Genomic DNA, 22,292 nt, shown 5'->3' on the forward strand with positions numbered 1-22,292 from the left:
GCTCCCCACTCTGTATCTGGTGGGTTCTCTTACCCCCGGCGTCTCTGGCCTGCACCCTAGTCTTTTATGCATAAATAAATAAATCTTTAAAAATAAAATAAGTTCCTCATTTAATTTGTTAACTTATTTGTAACTGTCATTACTTATGGTCAAATTTATCTATTCCTATGTGTTTTAAATAGCTCTAGGCATCTTTTGATTATTCAGAATTTCCTTATTCTTAATTTTCTATATACCTTTATTTGCCCTCTAGACTTAAAATCTTTGCTTTGCAATTTTATAAACAAGCATAGGAAAAAGAAAAAAGTCAAGTCAGGTAATTTGCTACTTGATAGTGTTAAAGTAAATGTTTGTAGGAGATAAAATTGTAGTTAACAACTGATAAAATTGTATTTTGGGGGCACCCTAACTTATCACTTGTGCATGGGCTAGTCAAGTTATGATTTATGCAGATCAGCTTTACCTTGAGTTTATTGACAATATTTAGTCTCCTTAAATTGTTTTAGCTATAAATTTTTATTATAAGTAATGTGATACAATTAGTGCTTTCTGTATTCCCTAGGAAGATTTATTCTCTAAGCATAAATTATGAAATTGTGAAGTAGTTATTGACCACTTACTACTAACTAGAAACTTACTCATCATTGGGATGAGTAAGCACTTCACTGATAGATCTCTTTAGGTTAATATTTACAAGGTAAAATCTTGGTTCAAATAAATATAAAATGAACTATGTATTAAAGATTTTATTTCACACTAACAAGCAAGCCAGCATGTTGGTAAAACCATATTGGTTTTAAAAAATAAGGAAGAATAGACATTTTAGGTAATCAGGAGTGCTGAAATGAATTTGCTAATTTGATACAAAATTGGTCAATATCTTCATGGCAATGAAATGTAATTTTTAAAAATCCTTTCTTCCACCAGGTAAAAATCAATTGCGGAACAAGGTTTATTTGTTTCTCTCTGGACACAAATCATTTGCATCACCATCAGTTTAGGACAACTTACAAAATCATAAAATATCCCAGTCAAATACTACAGAAGTCACAGGCCCCTCCAGACTCAGAATCCCAAAAAATCTGTCAGACAATGTTCTCTACTCAATTGAAAGGACACCCAGAAATCTTTCTGTCCACTTCAAAGTGATTTACCATATTCTCTGACATCTTCCTTCCTTTCTAGTTTTAAAGCCATAGTACTTTCTTCTTTCCTTGTTTTATACTACAGTCTCCCTTTAATGTTCTCTTAGGGGAAATAATTACAACTCCAAGGATTTGAAGTATGCGATTAGTGATCCAGATTTTACCTGGGAATTCTAGTATTTGGCTATAAATGTAGAAAACTCAGAAGGGGTGAGTTGTGACACATAGAAGGTTATTTCAGAAAGCAAGCTTCTAGAAATGTAACCTGGATTTGCCAGCCAGAGAAGGTCCAGATTATTATATTAAAATGCTGTATTGCCTAGTTTTTAATACTGTCACCCCGAGCATTTATAGCACAGTATGACTTAAAAAACACTGCTCCCTGGTGATATGGCAGGTTGGGGCGCAGCACTGCAGGCTGGCCACAGCCACTTTAGTGCGAGTTCGGTCCCAGCCCTGTGGGTGACCCACATGGCCCAGCAGACCACTCCTGTCTCGCCCACTGCTCCCTCAGCGATGTGCTACGTCTGCCTGTTCTGCTCCCTGCTCTGTCTCTGGTGGGTCTTCTCGCCGCCCCTGAGCGTCTGACCTGTACCCCAATTCTGTATACATAAATAATTAAATGTTAAAAAAAAAGACGAGGTAAAATAAGCAAAGTTGAGTGGTTTAAGAAAAACACTTCTCCATGTATTTTCTCTTTAGATACTCACTGCAGTTCTGTGAAACTGCCCTGTAAATGAAAACAAAGAAAAGTTAAGAGAATTGTTTAGGGTCACATACTGAAAAGTGACAGAAGTAGCATTTCTGGATAGTACTTAGACTTTCTAAACATTGTCCAGTTCATCTTCCATTTTGCATCCTGGCATTCAACTAAATGGACATTTATTTAATAATATCCTGAGCCTGATTTTTAGTCTATCTTCTATAGCAGGAAGAAACCTTAATGATGAACTATTAAAGCTGACATTTTATTTATATTAGTGTTTTGTTTCTTGAGGGAAACAACTACTGAAGTTGATAACTGGCTGAGAAAATGGAAGACAACTATAATTTCCCCGTGTTCTTGCACATTTTAGATAAAAGATGAGTGATTGCATTTACTCCCCCAATCTTTCTTTTATAGGCAATAATATAGTAGTTTACCCTACTGAGAAGAGCTACTAGAAGATACTCTACTTTTTGGCAGCATCTGCTCTCGGTTTAAACCAGTCTTAGCGTTATGTTGATTGGTTTATGGTTTCTAGGTGGAAGAAATGCCTGTAATATACATTTGGAAATTGTTCTGAAGTTTCAATGAAGTATGGGGGTGAGAAAATGCTTTTCAAATGCACATATTCCTTTACAACACTTGCATACAAAATATCTACGCCTGTCTGTATTTTGCAGTAGGAAATAGCCACACGAATTACTTTTTTTCTCCTTAGTATTCTAAGAATTTCCATCCTACTGGAAAGAGATGATGTGATTCATGTGATTTGCTTTTTATAATAAAATACACTAGCCTTCTGCCTATTTTGTAAATGCAACATAGGAATAGAGATAAACTTCATGTCCGTTTAACAAGTTCTACTAGGAAGGAGTATATAGAAGTTAGTGCTGAATATAATATTCAGTTTTATTTTCTGTTTAAAATTTTCCCATATACTGAAAACCATATTTACATATATATATATACCCCAGGTATAACTTACATATGTGTGTGTGTGTGTGTGTGTCTACCACACACTTATATATACCATAAATCAGAGTGGATGGATAGAGAGATAGATGGATAGATAGATCAGTCAGTACGCAACAGTGATTTTTTTTTTAAGATTTATTTATTTATGCATACACAACTGGGGTACAGACCAGGGGTGCAGGGGCAGTGAGTGGATTCACCAGAGACAGAGTGGGGAGCAGAACAGGCAGATTAACTGAAATACACTGCTGAAGGGAGCAGTGGGAGGGTCAGGAGAGGTCTGCCATGCCATGTGATCACCTCCGGGGCAGGCGGGAATCGAACTCATGCTGAAGTGGCTTTTGCTTTGTAGTGCTGTGCCTTAACCTGTTGTGCTACCAGGGAGGGCCCAGCAATGATTACTTTTAAGCTTCCAAAATTAGATGCTACATCTGCATATTCCAGTATGTTTGCTGAATTTATTTCCAAGATGCATGGTAATATATACACTTTGTGTTACTAAAATTCATTAAGGAAAAGTTAGTGTTATCTACCAGCTATGCATGTAAATATTAAAATTATCTATTTTTCCTAACCTTTCCAGTCTTCTCTATAGCTGTCCTGCTTGCTGTAGTAAATAATTGAACTATTGCTTTTTATAAACTTAAGTTTTGTAACATACCTAAGATCTTATAGAATTCTATATTGAAATGAACCATTTTTTTTCTTTTCCAGGTTCAGCTCAATTAATATTTAATATCACAAAATCAGCAGAATACACCATTTGTAATGAAACTGTCGTCATCCCATGCTTTGTTGGTAATTCGGGAGCAAAGAGCCTTAGAGAAATATATGTAAAGTGGAAATTTAAAGGAAAAGACATTCTCATCTTCGATGGAGAAAAAGAAAGTTCCATCACCAACAATGAATTTAAGAGTGCAAAAATTTCGCCACCTGATTTACTGAATGGGATTGCCTCTTTGAAGATGGATAGGAGTGAAGCTGTCGTTGGAAACTACACTTGTGAAGTAACAGAATTAAGCAGAGAAGGGGAAACCATCATAGAGCTGAAATATCGTGTTGGTAAGACTTCTATAAAAGTTTCTCTTTTTTTCCTTTGGGCCACCTTGGTGGTTAAGTCTCAGCACTGTCACCACTATGACCCAAGCTTGGAAGTTAACCCACATGTGGTGCAGCAGACCTCCCATGTCTTGCCTGCTGCAGTGTAGTTTAGTGAGTCTTTCTGTTCTGCTCCCCATGTCTTGCCTGCTGCAGTGTAGTTTAGTGAGTCTTTCTGTTCTGCTCCCCACTGTGTTTCCAGTGAATCCTCTCACCTCCTCCCCATACCTCTCACCTACACCCCAGTTCTTCTATGCAAAAATTAAATAAAACAAATATATAAGTTTCCCTTTTTATTTTACCTGATCCTACTAGAAAGGAACAAAATTAGCTTGGCAATTCCTTTCAGTCAAAAAGCAGGCTATTAATATCAAATGTGGATGTAATGTTTAGCAACTTTAAGATCATCAGTTGTACCTTAATTGCTTTTCTACTTTTTACACTATTTCCTGTTTGTTAATCTGTTTATTGTGTGCTTCTCAAAAGTTTAGTCCAAGGACAATTTTATTAAGGGAGCAGGTCCAGAGGTCATCTACTCTACGTTTTTCTTCTTCGTCTATTTCAATATTTATTTATTTAATCATACAGAACTGGGGTACAAGCCTGAGGTGCAGGGGTGGTGAGAGGCTTCACCAAAACAGAGTGGGAAGCAGAACAGCCAGATTGACAAAGTACATTGCTGAGGGGAGCAGTGGGCGTGTCTGCTGAGCCTTGTGGATCGCCTCTGGCGGGGATGGAACTCTCACTGAAGGGGTTGCGGCTCGGTTGCCGTGTTGCGTCCTAACCTGTTGCACCACCAGGGAGGGCCCCATCTACTCTACATTTTTCTTTGCTGCCTTCAAAAGTACTTTCTTTCAGGTTATTAATTTTCAGCCTTTCTCTTTTAACCTTACACTTCGGTTCTTGGTTGTTGACAAGTGTGAGCCATGCTTCCTCTGCAAAGAACGAAGGAGAATCAGTAGATTGAGAAAATCAGATTACTGTGGATGGTTAACTCCTTGAGGTTTCCTCTGGTTAAGCCTTTGGTGTTCTTTTCCTTGGCTAATGTTGTGGGAGCACTAGGGATCCAATTTAATTTGTTTTAATTCAGTCTTGGTTATAAAACCATGATCTTCCCTTTCTTCATAAACTTGGGTTTATGAAGTGCATAAAGCAGTATGTAGTTTAAGTACGGCCTTATTTCTTTTCTATTCTTTGCTGTGCTAGCTGATTTCTTCAACCAGTACAAGTGCATTCTGACTTTCTATTTTAAAATTTCTATTTAGAATCATCAGCTACATTACTGATCTCAGGATTAGACCATGATCTGAGAATTCCTGCTTTAGATGGGATCAGGACTGTTCAATTAGATTGATTGTCTGTCATCTAGTCTAGCATTTGCTGTTATTAAATGTCTACTTGATTGGGAATTTAGTTTGATGGAATATTTTGACATTAGGAATCATTAATCTGCAACTTAACCAATCACCTCAAGAAGTTACTTTACTGACTGCAAATCAACCTATCTCCAAAGTGGGGTTGAAAATAGATTCCTACTTTTAAGTATTCTACCACCTAATGAGCATCAGATGAGACCCCTTTTATTCATGTTCTTTGTAAACCAATTGCTTTGCAAATGTTAGTTGTATCCCTGAGATACTGTTTTATGAAGTAAGATATCAAGTTGCTGAAACTGGCCAGGAGTGTTTTGAGAGGAATTTTCATACACTTAACGAATAGGGAACTGATAATTTAGAGTAGGCTAGCAGAACTTGGAAGGTTCTTTTACTCCTAAATCTTTCAAACATTGTAACTTTTATTAATTTCATATTAATTAGAGCTGTGGAACTTTTTAAGTTCAACTTTCAGAAGAGGGCTAAATCATATAATCATTTGCACTGTGAGTGACTGGAACTAGATAATCTAATAATTGATTATAATACCTATTACAAATTTTCTGAGGTAATATGTCGTTTCATGGGAATAAAAAAAAAAGATATGAGGGACCAGTAATTTTAGAGTGTAATGCCAATCACTGAGAGGTTAACACAAATATGAGATTTAAAAGGCCAGAAGGTGGAATGACAACGGATGAGAAAGGAATACATGTATCTGAGGAGAAGTCAAAGTTTATAATTTTAAGTGAGATCGTTTTATCTTTGTTTTTAAAGTTTACTATAGAAATATAAATTATGCTTACTGTTGGGGCCATTAAAATGAGAGAATATTGCTTTCCTATGGAGAATATAGAAAAGTCTATCAAAGGAGGCCTCAGACATTTGGTTTTTCACCTATTTTCTTCTTTGAAATAATGAGAGATTCATAGGAAGTTGTAAAGATAGAACAGAGAGGTTCTGTGCGGGGGTTCAGTTTCCCCCAATAGTTACATCTTATGTAACTCTAGGGCAATATCAAAGCTGGTAAGTTGACTAAAGAATAATGTGTGTGTATTTCTTTGTCATTTTATCACCTAGGTATATTTACATAACTGTCATCGTGGTTGGATATAGAACTATTCAAGATGTAGAACTAGTCCATTAACACTAATCTCCCTGATGCTATCCATTTATAGTCATAACCCCTACTATCCCTAACCCGTCAAACACTAATTTGTACTTCTTATCTGTAATTTTGTCATTTTAGCAATGTTATATAAATGAAATCATACAGTTTGTGACCCTTGAGATTGACTTTTTCTCACTCAGCCCAGTGCTCTGGAGATCTATCCAAATTGTTCTATGTCCCCCTTTCCCATTCTTGCTCTCAGTGCCAACATTCTTTAAGCTAAGCAGTATTCTCCCATGTGGGTACAGCACAGCTTGCTGAGCCATTTCATCTATTGTAGCACATATTAGTTGTTTCCAGTTTGGGGCTATTACAAATGAAGCTGCTATGAACAATTGTATATAGGTTTTTCTGGGACAGTCTTCATTTTTCTAGATAAATGTTCAGAAGTACAATTATTGGGTTTATATAATTGTGTGTTTAGTTTTTAAAGAAACTGCCAAACTTTTTCCAGAATGGTTATATCATTTCACATTACCATCAGGAACATATGAGCAATCTAGTTTGTCCATATTCTTTTTTATTTTTTTTATGTTATTCTTCATTTTGTTAATTTTTTTCATCTCAGTTGTATTTGATAATAATTGTCTGACATATTTTGATGCTCCTTCATTGGTGAATATATGTTGATGATTGTTACGGTTTCCTGATGTACTATCCCTTCAATCATAATGTAGTGACCGTTTGTGTCTCTTTATTTATTTATTTATTTTTTAGTTTGAAGTTTATTACCTGATATGAGTATAATTGTTCCTGTCTTCTTTTTTGGTTCACTTGCTCGTAGGATTGTTTTCCATCCTTTTACTTTCAATCTATGCTTCTCTTTTGTAGTTAAGTGTGTTACCTGTAGACAGCAAAAGGTTGGGTTCTGTTTTTTTATCCACTCTGCAACTCTGTGTCTTTTTATTGGTGAGTTTAGATCATCGATACTCAGTTAATATTGATATATTGAAATCTGGATTTTTCATTTTATGTGCTTTTATGTGATTCTTTCCTTTCCTCATTCTAGTCTTACTATTCACTCCTCTGTTGGCTTTAGTTCTGGGGTTCCTTGTAGTAATTTTTGTAGTGGAGGTTTAGTAGTGATGAATTTCTGGACATTTTGTTTGTCATGGGAAGTTTTTATTTTTCTAGCATAGAGGAAGGAGAGTTCCACAGGGTAGAGTGTTCTTGGTTGGAATTTGTTGACTTGAAGCTTGTTGATTATGTCCCTCAATTCTCTTTGTGCCTGTAGTGTCTCTTCTGAGAAGTGTGATGTTATCCTGATTGTTTTTCTTTTGTATATTATCTGTTTCTTTCCCCTTGTCAGCTTTATTATTTTTTCCTTGTCTTGGACCTTTGAAACTTTTACTATTATGTGTCTTGCTGTAGCTTTCTTTTCATGGTGGTAGTTTGGTGTTCCTCTGGTATTTCTGTTTCCATTTCCTCCTAAATGTTTGTGAAATTCTCTTCAATTATCTCTTGAACAGTGTTTCGGCTCCCTGTTTTCTCTCTTCACCCTCTGGAACACCAGTGATTCTTATATTTGTTTTCTTCATTGCATCTGATATTTCTTGGATTGTCTTTTCAGTTTTTTTTTTTCTTTGCAGTTTTCTTCCCTTTTCTTTTTTTGTTCTTTTTATGTCTGAATCTTCAAGAATGCTGAGTCATTTTTCCATTTCATACATTCTGTTGTCTTGGCTTTTCCTAGAGTTCTTGTGATCCTCCACCTGTCTTTTGATTATTCTCTAGATCCTTCACTTTCTTCCTCAGCTCATTGATTGTGTTTTTATCTCTTTCTACTTGTTCTTTTAGAACTTTAATTATTTCCATCATGGCCTTTCTGTGTCTTTGTTAGGTGGAGGTATTCTTCTGTTTCCATGATATTGTTTTCTGGGGAGTGACTTTCTCTCTGGGGTGTATTATTTCCAGAGGGGCCTGTTTGATCATTTCTGTTTTTTTGTTCTTCCTGTTAGCCTTCTGCTATGTTCCATTCTAGGTAATCCTGCACCACTGTTGCTGATGGACACGATTTCTAATTACTCTTGCTGTGGTGTGAATATGTCTGCCTGGTGTAGTTTGTCCACATTCTTACCAGCATCTGGTATTATACTGATTGGGTTCACTTTTTTATAACAACAACAAAAATATTCACCTAAATCCGGATCCTCCCTGGTGGCATAGTGGGTTAAAGCACAGCACTAAGAGGCTAAAGCCACTTAAGCATGCGTTCGATCCTCAGCCCCGGAGGTGACCACATGGCTGGCAGACCTCTCCTGATCCGACCGCTGCTCCCCTCAGCAGTGTACTTCGTCAGTCTGCCTGTTCTGCTCCCCACTCTGTCTCTAGTGAATCCTCTCACAACCCCTGCACCTCTGGCCTGTACCCCAGTTTTGTATGCATGAATAAATAAATCTTTAAAAGAAAAATATTCACCTAAACCCACCTCCTCTGCCAAAAAAAAAAAAAAAAAGTTAATTGGGGTACAATATTGCTGTGGAATACAAATTTATTGTGATAGTGATACCATTCATGTGGACTTTGGGAATTTAGGCAATGGAAGTCATTTTTACGGCTTTGTGCTTTTTTTCAAATATGGCCATAAATGAACACTAGAAATTAATTAATGGAAAATTCCACTCAGTATAATGTGGATTAAGGGTGGTCATTCTTTGTGTCTTTTTTGGAGCATTAGGACTGAGTATGTGGAAATACTGGCTATGAAATATAATTTATATACCTTGGTGCTTATGTGTAACATAGGCCATGTTTTGACACTGTCCCATGTCCACTTCGGAGCACAAGATTTGAAATTTAAAAACTTTCTGTTTTAGGGCATTTAGGTTGATACCACATCTTTCCTATTGTAAATAATGTTGCAGTAAACATAGGAGTGCAGGTGTCTTTTTGAATTAATGTTTTTGCATCTTTTGGGAGTAGAATTGCTCGATCATATGCAACCTCCATTTTAGCAGTTTGAGAAACCTTCAAACAGATTTCCAAGTGGTTGGACCATAGTGGTTTGTCTTCCCAATAGCAGTGTAGGAGAATTCCTTTTTCTCCACACCCTCGCCAACAGAGATGACTGGATCAAGGAGATGTGGTTACATATACATTATGGAATATTACTCAGCAATTATAAACGATAAACTTATGCCATTGTGGCAACACGGATGGAGCTGGGAGGGATTGTGCTTAGTGAAATAAGCCAGAAGAAAAAGAAAAATACTGGTGATTTCACTCAAAAGGAGTGTAAGGGATCAGGAGGAAAAATAGTAATTGTAATAAATTAAAAACTAAAATAAGCAAACAACTACAGATCAGAGACATTCTACTGGGGGAAGGGGAATAAGATCACACAGGAAGAGCTGGGAAGAGCACATGAGACTATGATGATAGCACATGGATGATTGGTGGTGGGAAGTCCACAGGAGTTACATTATACAAAAATGAAGAATGTTGTAAACATTTTAAATAAATTATTTATTTATTTATTTATTTATACTGTACTTTGCCATTTTCTAGTTTAAGAAAAGATGGATTATAAACTGAAGTGGTCTGACACTCAGTAAATAAATTTGTATTCTCTTACTTAACAGGATTTATTGAATGTCATTATGTGTGCTAGCACTATGGATATAATGATGACTAAGGTATAATCCCTGTTTTCAGGAAAGTGATAGTAGTATAAATAAGGACAGGAAATTAACCCAGCATTTATTTGAACACATGGCAGATAGTGTATGGATGTTTTGTCCTGTGAGCTTCTCAGAAACTCTGGGAGGTAGACATAGATCTTAACATTTAACAGAGATAGAGGGAAGAGAGACTTAGGGTACTTGCTCAGCATCAGAGTTGTAATTGGGGTTTTTAACTGGGTCTTTAAAACCCAGTGCATTTACTACTATAGTGGTTTCTGTGAAAACACTTTATAAATAACCAAATGCTGAATGTAAACAGTAATTTTCATAAATGTTATTTATATTTGTATTGCTAATGATACAAAAACTCAGAAGTTTAAAATTTTAGTTTTCAAGTACATTTCAAGGATTTTATTGAAAAAGGTCAATTGAATTTCAACAGCAAGGATGCCATTTCCGTCATTATCAGCATGATATGTTTATGCTCCTAATGTTAACATTAACTCATTGCAAGATATCTGTATTAGTTTTTCAGTTCTTCATAACAAATAACCACAAATGTAACAACTTAAACAAGCACCCATATATTAGCAGGTCAAGATTCTAACTTTAGGACATGGACTCCACTAACTCTTAACAGGGTAAAGGCAAAACATTGGTGTGTGCTTCCATCGGAAGTTTTGCGCCCTGTTTCAGGTTCACATGATTGTAGCAGAACTCATTCCCTTGTGAGATAGAGGTCTCTGTTGCTTTGTGGCTTGTCTGCCAGAGGCTTCGCTCAGCCTCTAGAGGTTGTCCCATTCCTTTCCACATGGCCTCTTCCATATTTAAAACCAGAAAAGAAGGCTCTTCCTCTTGCTTGTTGAATCCCTTTTGCACGACATATTTCTTCTGCCAGGGAATGCCCAGCTTTTAAGGGCCGCTTTAATTAAGTCACTCCCACTCTTCCCCGGTATTCTCACTTTCTTCAGGACAGCTGATGAGGTTCTTAATTACATCATCAAAAAACTCTTTTGCCATATGACACAACACAATCATGGGACTGAAGCTGTCATATTACAGTGCCATTCCTGGAGTGAGGAAATTATAAAAGTCTATTGTTGTGGGCAGGGATCTGGGAGGAGGAGGGACATTGTTTAAAATTCTGAGTTTCATATTCAAAAATAGATTGCCCTTATGATTGGGCAATTCCATTTCTAAGTATCTGCCTCAAGATTGCAAAAACACTATTCAAAGGGAATTATGCACCCCGAATTCCACTGCAGCACTATTTGCAATAGCCAAGCTCTGGAAACAGCCTAAGTGCCCAAAGATAGATGAATAGATTAAGAAAATGTGGTACATGTTCACACAACTGCTTAGCTATGAAAAAAGGCATAATTCTTCACTTTTGTGCCAAAATGGATAAAACTGGAGTCAGAGGAGAAAAGCAAACACCAAATAGTATCTTTTACATATGGAATAAAGAAAAACAAATCAAAGATCAGATGAAGTGGTGGGTGTGGTGTGGTGATGTGCTTCTGAGAAGGTGTGATCCTGTACCTCTGGATTACATAACATTGGAAACCAATGTTACCTCAATTTAAAAGAGAAATAGAAGAATTGTGAATTTCATTAACTAGCAGGATGATAGCCTCGCCAAGCTGACACATCAGAAAGTTATCACAATTCTGGATCATCAAGTAAAAATTTGGCATGAATTTTAATGTAAATTTTATTGAGATCTTTTGTGAAAGCTAGTATACTTTGTATTTGTGGAGGCTTATTGTGTATCTGTATGAAGTAGAGACACAATTAGTTCTTCACTTCTTAAGTTTGTTCCATTTTGTAAACAATGATAGAAGTGAGGTTCTGCCTCTTAGTAATACTTAGGCTTGGAAGCAAAATGTAAACACTCATCCATAGGCCACCACTATGGCCATGATATAATTTCTTTGCTTTTCCACGAATAAGAACATTTTCCTGAGAGCCATTCTACCTGACAAGGAATTGGGGAACAATGGGCAGCATTAGGTAAGAATGTGGATAACTTTCTTAATCCTGAGGTGGAAGAAAATCTCATGTTGTTCTTACTCCACTTTAAATTTATACTCTTAGTTGCATAGAGATTCAGAGTAGGAAGACACTTCAGAGAAGTCTCTTGTCTCCCTTTCCTATTGGAAAACAAGAGTTAAGTTTTTGTGACAGTATTACCACAACAAATCAATTAGTTAATGAGTAGATAAGTGATTTTATATGAAACCTGGTTTTTTTTTTTTCCCTAGCACCTCATTTGAATCTTATCTGTCCAATTCAGTGATCCTCAAACTTTCCATCCTACCTCAACAAATTAAAGAGAGGTAATGTTACAGGGCAGGGAGAGGAGCACCCCAGAGCCCCCAAACCTGCCTGCTCTAAATAGGTTCTTATATGCCACATCAAGACAAAACATATAAGACCTTTAATGGAAATGAACTTTAATACAATAAATAAAGAATACAGAAAAGGCTGAATCAAACACACAAAGTTACCCATCTCCTTGTGGGTAAAATCCCACCCAACCGGGATTGATTGGTCCAAAGCAAGGCCCAAATGCCTGTCACAAGTCTAAAGCACCTTTTGGTGGTAACCCATAGAAAAGGGTCAGAAATGGCCAGAAAAATCTGGGAAGAAAAGGGCAAAATCAAAATCAACACTGCCATTGTCACCTCCCCACGGGGCTCTCACCCTCATCTGTTTCACTCTGTCCAGGGCCAAGAAGCAAGTGCAGCTTTTTCACATATCTCCCTGCTCCATGTGCCTCCTCCAAGTCTCCATCCTGCTTCTTTCTCCAGTCTCCTCTTTCTCTAGCTTTCTTTTCCTTCCTGCTCAGGTCGACCCTCCTGTTCCTGGAGACCACCCTATTACAGTAATGCATTCATATCAGTGTGAGAGAGGTAAAGCCAACTGTTTTACAATAGTCATTATAAATGGAATCAAGGAAATCATAACCCCACCACCACACACACACACACACACACACACACACACTTGTGCACACTCTCTCTTTCAGTAGGGAGCATATTAAAATCTTCAGTGTAGCTGAGAGGTAAGAACATGAAGTTTAAGCTTCCAGGTAACACTGATAAACTAAAATTAAGAATCAAAACCCCAGGCAAAAATGTTTTATTGTTATGTATTCCTACCCTCTTCCATTGATACATCTTTTGCATGTTCTATTTTTGTGTAGAAGACATCTAGTAGTCATCCTGTCTGTATTGTCATCCAACTCATGACTTACTTCTATCACACTTCATGTGCTTGGTCATGCAAAACTATTACCTAAATGTTTGTTACTATAGTCTCTGACTGTTGTTTCCGTGAATTTTGGCCTTTTTATTATCAGGACTATTATTATCAGGTCTACCTTTACAGCAAGCTAAAACTTACAACTCCTAATTACTCATCTCACTAGGAAGCTACATTTTTCTCCAAATATTACTCTTTTGTAGGGTAAAAATCCCCAGTTCTTTCAGCTTTGCTGATGGTTTCAGTATCACTATTCTGTTCTCTTCTTTCTGAATCATTCCTTGCTATGTTCCTAAAGTTGATGAGTAAAACTGAACTCATGAAGTGTTTGTGGGTCTTTTCCTGCCTTCCTGCTTGCTACTCCTGGATGCTGCTATAACGTTCTAACTTTCATAGCTGTTCTGAAGGTCCTGCTTCTCTGTTAATCTATCTTCCACATGGTTGCCAAAGAAGTTTTTAAATATATATGGCCATTTTTCTTCCCTGTTGAAGGTATTTCATTCCTTGCTATTGCTTTCAAAATAAAATTTAAGGTCTCTTAGCAAGCTGTTAGGTCCCTACATGATCGTGCTCTAGCAAACTCTTCCAATTGCATCTTGCACCACAGTACGCATCATTCAGTTACTTAAGCTCCTTTGACATCCTTTCTTTCCTATCTGCTTGGCAAGTTCCTTCCCATTTAAGACTCTGCCCCAGTTTCTTTGCTCAGGAGCATTCCTTACTCCTTACAAAGGTGCTATTCACCTCCTCCCTCCTCGGGCTGCTGGCTCCACATACCTTGGTACTCAAGTACCAGAAGAGAACCCCACCCATGATGGACTATTCAAAAAATGCAGAATGTATGAAAAACATGTGTCAGACTGGAGTCAAAAAGTACACCTCATAGTTTCACTAATAGCACTTTTATCCTGAGACTGTTTTATTGTGGAGGAAGGAGGCCAGTGAAAATACATTTCATTGTCAACTCATCTTGAACATAAATGATCAGATGATGGCTATTTATTAAGGTAGAACCTGCAGGATATTCTGTTGGGACAGATATGGGATATGAATGAAGCCAAGGAGTCAAGGATGATGCCAAGGTTTTTAATCTGAGCACAGCTGAAATGGAAAAAACAGAGAATAGGGGTGTATATGTGTGTAGGTGGGGAGGTATCAGAAGTTAATTTGGAACATGATTATTTAAGATACAAAAGATCCTTAGTTCATAGTAACTCAGTTTCCTCACTCTTAGGAAGGGCTAATAATTCCTCATGTATTAATTGTGAGACTTGAGGAATTAATGTACACAGCTCAGAACAAACCAGTAAAGTGGATTGGAAGAAATATATGTCTAAATATGTATCTTTCTATGAATAATCATTAGATCACATCCTTTTGATAATCATTTTATCAAATCCTTTGGGCATTTATTTAAAAGCCAAAACATACTTCATAAATATTTTCCTGGTAGAATTTTATATTGAATTCAAATAGGTTTTCTTTGGTCTGGGGAGACATTCCATAATATAGTTGGAAATTAAGGTATAGATTCAGAGTATCTGAAATATTTATGTCTTTGTAGATATACAGCCATCTGAGCATTAAAGAAAAGCACCTGTCATTCACTCATAAACAATTTTGAGACTGTTAGAATCTTCAACACCAAACCTTGTCTCTACCATAAGTAGGACAGAATACTAGATTCTGAAAAGGTAGAAATTATAATGTTGCTATCATCTCAGAATTATTGTGAACACCTACAGGATTTAACAGTGTAAGCTTAGCAGAAGAAATGCACAGCTATCATTACGATATGAAAGCCCACAAGATTCTTCACAGTGATATGGAGATGCAGGGCAGCAGCAGAGTTGAATGACCAGGGCTCATTTCAGAGAAACTCGAATGCTTGCTTTGGGTAGTATTCAGGAATGTTCTTCAGACTGCAAATACCCCCTGAACGGGCAGATTTTGAAATGTTTTCAGTCTATTTGCTTGATTTTATTATTATAAAAACTTTTTTTTAAAGATTTATTTATTCATACAGAACTGGGGTACAGGCCAGAGATGCAGAGGGTGAGAGGATTCACCAGAGGCAGAGTGGGGTACAGAACAGGCAGATGTACGAAGTACACTGCTGAGGGGAGCAGCGGGAGGGTCAGGAGAGGTCTCTGCGCCATGTGGATCTCCTCCGGGGCAGGCGGGGATTGAACTCATGAGCAAGTGGCTTAAGCTTTTTTGTGCTGTGCTTTAACCCACTGCGCCACCAGGGAGGGCCCTATAAAAACTTTTTTTCATCAGTAAATTATCTTCTGAAGAGTGAATAATATACAATTAAGCTTAATTTTCTATACTTGTTCAACAAATTTTATTGGAAGTCTTAAAATTATGAGATCCTTTCTATAAATATGTAGTTATATATTCATTCATTGACATGTGACTGTGTATTGGACATTTCTTTAACACCTCAAGCCTTCCATGCTATTTCATACAATCATTTGAAACCTGTTTATGCACGACTATGTTTTCTGCTCTAGAATAAGTTTGAGAAAAGGCAGGATTCATATCTGTTCGATCTTAGTCACTATAAGGTAAAAGACCCAATGATATAACTTCATTGTGTTCCCTGAATCAATTTACACAGAAAGATTTCATTGTTGCTTTATAGAATATTCTTGGTGGGTTGCAAATAAAGGTATTAACCCTAGAAGCACATGAGTTAAGTCCTTTCCATGTCTTAACTTTGTTAACAGAACAACAGTCCTTCAAGCTATAGATGTTGCATTGTACAACAGGACACCATAAAACAGAGGTATTAAGAACTTTTGTCCAAGGTCACAAAGATTATAAGGTACATTTGGGTTTCACAAGCACACTGTAGAGTCTTGTTCTCAGGTCTTGTGCCAAACTGCACAAGATAGGTTAGGTTAGGGAATATGTGGTAGAGAAAATTTAAGTAACTGGCTTCTTGTTTCATGACTGAATACATTATATTGATAAATTAATTATATATATGATATGTTATTTGTTTAACCCCACAGCTTTGAATTATTTTTTTTTCATAATATACTGAAATATATTGCAAATGTATTGTTAAGCATTCATTGGCAGAATTTAAAGTGATTATAGTAAGTACTAATTATATTTTATTTTTCTTCTTCCTAGTTTCATGGTTTTCTCCAAATGAAAATATCCTCACTGTTATTTTTCCAATTTTGGCTATACTGTTGTCCTGGGGACAATTTGGTATTGTGAGTAAGTATCTGTATTTTCATTTATGATTTAGCTTTGAAACTGTAATTTCAAGGAGGCAGTATTAGTGAAATATTTTATTTAAGTTGAATTGGGAAGTATGATAATGTGATAAATAAGAATATACTATCTTCTGATTCTCCTTGAAATATATTACTATCTCCCATAATTTATGAAATGAACTTTTTTAAATTCTGAATAAGGTATACTAATAACAAAATTTCAAAGTTTTCAAAACTTTTACACTATTATCTTGAAAAAGAAACCATCATAGACTAGCTAGTGTTAAGATAGAATGTTGTACTTTTGAGCATTAAGATTTCCCTCTCTTTATCTTTCCAGTTTGAGCGCCTCTGTATATATGTGTTCATTTATGGGAAAGCCCAGTTTGAAACACATCTTGTCATCTTTACTGTGCTATTATATAATTTCTAAGGAGGTAGCTATGGGACAGTTGTGTTCTTCCAGCATGCTCTGCTGAAATAATCATGGGTTGAAACTGCTCAGGTCAAATCTTGGTACCTATCAGTTTAGCATCATTAATATTGAGGGGGTGTGGGGAGGGATTGAGGGTGTATGAAGGATGTTGGAGGGGAGAAAAAGAACTCTTGTCATTATGTCTGTTTTGTAGTTTTGACAATATGTATTATTCTGTAAGCAAAAAGCATTCAATTAATGTATTTTTAATTGGGAAAAATTAAAAACACACACACACACACTGAAAAGCCTTAACTGAAGCAAGCTGCATAGAGATATTTTAGCAATATTATGCTAAACTTTAGACTTTCTGTTTTACAACATAAAATATTCCAGCCCATACCACCAGTTACCTTTTAGTCTTGGTTGTTTAAGTATTTATCCCAATGGAAAAGAGTCATTATTTTCATTTTTCCTTTAACAAGAGAAAATTAAAGCTGCAAAAGCTATCAGCTTAGCTTCAGCTAACATTGGTTAACTTTTATAAGAACTCCAAGTTTTTCAGTTACAAACTATTAAAACTACTGGAGTTATAATTTAAGAAGATAAATGTAGAATTATCACTAATAGGTAGTGATAATACACTTTCTGGTTTATGTTTATAACCAATGATATAAACACACATACACTTCTGGTTTATGTTTACAACCAATGATATTTCCATATCAATTTGATGAAGGAAATTTGCTAGTAAAGTTCCGAGATGATAATCTAAACTTTTAAAATGTAACATTTGATTCTCTTTTCATGTAGTCCACTGAAACAGTCACTGAAGGTCATTTATTCAAGGCACACAGTAGACAGTGCTGATTTCATTTATTATTTTTATTTTGTAACTTTAAAAATGTGAAATCAAGTAAAATTTTGTAGTGGACTGGCCTACTGCATAGTTCATAAATTTTACTTTTACTTAGTAGTTTAAGTCAGATATATCTAAAATGTTGTAAAAATGGGAGGAAATGACTGGTTATATATTTTATGGGCTCTTCTCTCTCTAGAAATCTTTTGTGATTTTAAAGCTGTTTTCAACTTTATGTGAAAGGCAAAAAAGGAAGTAAAGGCTAACCAAGACAACTGTCATGACAAGTCACAGCTCCTTCCAAACAGTTTCTAGACTTCTTATGGAAATTCTTTTTAAATTTCAGTCAACCTTTAATATCAAGAAAAAGACTGGTATAGCAGCAAGACCTAGTCTGTCTTCACTGTTAGAGAAATCTTGAACCTGATTGGCAGATGTAAACCTTCAGGCTTATATCACGATTTGAGTAGGGAGTAGCTTTTTCTTTTATGCTCTTGGAATGTTTCACAGCAGTGTCATTTATTGCATTGAGCTTGACTGAAGCTTGCTGATCCCTGGCATTGTCACTACTGATACTATTTTTAGTAGACTTGAGGCAAGAGGGGCGGTAGATTTGGAAAGTCCCTGCCAAACTGATGTCGTCTTTCCTGGTCCCTCACTCTAAATCTATCATGACAGTTCATGGAATCCCGGGGTAGAATAAGCTGAAACCAACCACAACATAGAACTTATATACAACTTCAAACTGTGATCTGCTGTAGCCAGAGGTTCACTGTTTTACTACTATATCTGCCCCTTATGGGTTTTGCCTCCATTGTGTGGATATGTGACCTGTAACAGGGCATGAGCACTGACTACAGGTGTACCCCTTGAAGAGAGACCGCCCCAAAGACACAAGAAGAGGACCACGCTGATGAGAGTGACCCATATCACGTGTCTTGGGTGGGAAGTAGTGATCACTCCCTTTCCTACCAAAGACCCAAATCTGTAAAAAGCAGACAGAGACTTTGGTTGGAGAATGGCTTTTCTTCACATGGTCTCTCTGGAGTTCTGTCTCTTGCTTTTTCTCTTTCAATATACCCTGCTGCTATCGCTCCCATTCTGTGTCTTGAGTCCTCGTTGCATTTTTGAGTGCAGTCTCAAGAATTACCAGATGGCTTCGGTAACAGACTGAGCCAGGGGTGAGTCTGTTCACTATTAGTCATACTTTATAAAAGTAACACATTTTTCTTTTTCCTGACTTAAAAAAAAAGTAGTACATATCACTTTGGAATATCTTATGCAATATAGGATATTATATAGAAAACACAAAAATCATCTAGAGTCCTTCAACCTAGAAATAAAGTTGATGTATTCTAGTGAATTTTCTGTATCCCTTCTCTTTTTATTTATATTATCTTTCTTAAAAAAAAAAAGAAAGAAAAAGAAGTGAACTCATGGCTTATATGCATGTACAACCTGATTTCCCCCTATGTTTTCCAAAGACTTTTTATAGCTGCCAGTGCTCTGCTGGTGGGGATAAACTGTAATTTGCTTATGCTCATGTTGATTTGATAGATATTAAGGCTATTTCCTCTTTTTGTATACTATGTATACTATGGAAGTAACTGCTAAAATTACATAGACTAGACTAGAATGGCAAAATATTTTAAGGCTCTTACTGCAGGTTGCCAAAATGTTTTCCCTAACATTGTATCAATGATATCAGATGAGAATACCTGTCTTTCAGCCTTTCACCTCCCAGTCCTAATATCACTATCATTCTAAAACAATTTGATGGGTGAAAAAAACATCTTGTTTCAGTTTTTATCTTTGTGTTAGTTAGGTTGAATGTTCTTTTTTTATTTATTTATTGTACTGGTCACATTTTAAGGAATATGTTTATGAACTGAAAAACGGATTGAAGGCAATTTTTTATTTAGGCTCATCTTAGAACAACGGGGTGTGTGGTGTGTATTTGTGTGTGTGTTTAGATTGTTCTTCTATTAAACCCATCTAGTCTGAGCTCACATTTAAAAACTTTTATGATAATGGTAGCTAAATACTTGTAGAACTCTTGCACTGTTCGAAATACTCTACATCTGAAATCACATTTACTTTTCCCAGGAACCTCTATGGGAATAGAGGTGCTACGGTTATTATTCCCATCTTATAGGTTAAAAAGCTGAAGCACAAAGAGGCTAAATAATTTTCTCATAGCTGTCCAGCTGTTTCCTGATGGTTTGGGATTTAAACCAATGCCATTTATCATTATAGTATATACTACCTTACTGTCTTTGAATTTATATTGATTTTTTTTTTCCATGAAGAGTGAACCTGTATCCAAGTGCATACAATGAGTCGATGGAACTGTTATTAATAGAGCAGAATGTTGACCTAGTTTATTTATTCAACAAATGTCTATTGACAGGGTGCCTACTGATTACTAGGCACTGGGCTGGAGATGTGGAGTGAAATGCATATTGCCCCTGACTTTGTAGCACCCACATCTCATTTGAGAAGACATGTAAGTGTGCATGCTCTGTGCCTTCTGTCACACCTTTAGCATAGATAGAGCTAAACTACTTTTGTGTCTCTGTAAGAGGCCTCCTGTTTATGGCCTGGGGATTCCACCAAGCAAGGGAGCACTGCTGTTTTCCGCTCACTGGTTATATGTTTTAGAGTGCAGTTATTTTACAGCCCTCAAAATAGTTAATAGTAACTCAAACCCATGGTTTTCATTTTCTATATTTCCAGTTCTTAACCTTTTCAAATTACTGTTTATAGTCTCTACTTGACAATGACAGGGTCATTTCTACCTCTGCCTCTGCATCCTTTGTATATCGAAGATAATACTTAGACTTTCCCTAGGTTAACATTCTGTATTTGTACCATAGTGGTATCTTGAACAATATCTCAGGATGCGATCAGTCCTACTGGGGAAGAAGCTTGAGAGAGTTTCTTAACTCCCAGAGCCAAGCCCTCAGCCACCTTTTGAAGAAGGTATCTTACAAGATGTTCTTAAATACCTTTGCTTTTAGTTTTAGCTGATGAACTTTTCAGTAGATTCTTATCTTAACAAACAGCTCAGGGATAACCAGACTCAAACACTAAGCCTTAATAAACGTAACAAATCCCTAGTAATATTACATTTTAGGCACTTTGAAAACTAGCTGACAGTTTCCCACACCACTGACAATTTCTTGGCTGGTTTTCAAGGTCTTTTTCCTCACTCTTTAACAATATAATAGGTACTCTGCATCCATAGATATCTGATAAATTATTTCATCTTCTGCCAACTACAACCTCTGGTTCCTGTAGGACTAAGGTTTAATCCTGCATCAGGAAACGGTTAGTAGTCTGAACTTCTTGAGACAGGTTTGTCTGTTCTTACTTTTCCTTCCTTCAAACTTGTATTCCAGAAATGTCAATTCTATACTTTAAACAATAAGTCCTCACTTTACCCAGAATGGAAAGACCATAAACTTGACCACTTTAGCTGAAACTCTGCAAAGCAATCTAATAATAAATGTAAACATTTACTATTGTCCCATGACTTTTGTAATTCTTGTCAAGACATTGAAAACTCTACTATGAGCAATAACTGTATTTAAAAATTAAAGTTATAGTAAAACCAGTATTTTATCAATGTAAATTAGAACATTAAAAGCCTTGAGGTTAAAGTTTGAATAATGCCTGCCTTTCTGTTGTGTGAATCTGAATACAGAGCAAGCATGTTCTCTTGGTGAATGACATAATCCCTTCTAAATTCAGATCAGCTTCCCCAATTTTATGCTTACATAAAAAGCTTACAAAACATGAAATACATCCAGAAGTTCTATTAGTGTGAAGTATTGTGCGAGAGTCACTTCCTCTGGACATGTTCATTCTTTTTGTCACAAACTCCTCATTTTTGTCAAGTTCTCATTTGTGCCATTAGGTTCACTTTTTCCCAGTCCCTCTCACTGCCCATCTAGTCTTTGTTGACATTCTCATAGTCAGCTTTTCCTTCTATGATATTTATGTTTAGTTCATAGTTCCCACTTGATCACTTTTCTTAACTTTGTTCATCTTTGCTGACCACTTTCTTCTTTCAACCTCTACTGTAAAGTGTCATGTTTGCTAATCCACGTGCACAAAGAGATAACACAACACATGCTTTGCTGTCTCTGTGAGTTGAGTATAATATAATAGATGTACAGAGGCCTCACACTAACAGCTCTTGAAAAAAGTTCTATGATTGGTCAATGACTGTAATGCACATCTGTTACTTGCATGATCTGTGGACTGTAGATATAGCAGGGAGGTATATACACTATACAAATACTAAGTTTTATAGTATGGTTCTGATATTTGAACTATTTTTATTTGGGGGGGAGGGTACTTGTATTAAGAAATTGCAAATGGAATTGATATATATAAAACTATACTAAGGACCATCGTAACACTGC

The 22,292-nt window shown here is 36.3% G+C and overlaps 1 protein-coding gene across 5 annotated transcripts in view; it reads left to right on the top strand.

The window, feature by feature from the left end:
• Positions 1 to 22,292, top strand: part of CD47 (CD47 molecule) — a 57,929-nt gene that overhangs the window by 8,301 nt on the left and 27,336 nt on the right. For all 5 annotated transcript variants that reach the window (XM_012733288.1, XM_012733289.1, XM_012733291.1 and 2 more), the window contains exons 2-3: positions 3,541 to 3,888; positions 16,500 to 16,589. In XM_012733288.1, the coding sequence (XP_012588742.1) occupies positions 3,541 to 3,888; positions 16,500 to 16,589 (438 nt within the window). The remainder of the gene's footprint in view (positions 1 to 3,540; positions 3,889 to 16,499; positions 16,590 to 22,292) is intronic.

This window comes from Condylura cristata, unplaced genomic scaffold (assembly GCF_000260355.1).
Source record: "Condylura cristata isolate star-nosed mole 26May11 unplaced genomic scaffold, ConCri1.0 scaffold00003, whole genome shotgun sequence".
In the NCBI taxonomy this organism is placed as follows: domain Eukaryota; kingdom Metazoa; phylum Chordata; class Mammalia; order Eulipotyphla; family Talpidae; genus Condylura; species Condylura cristata.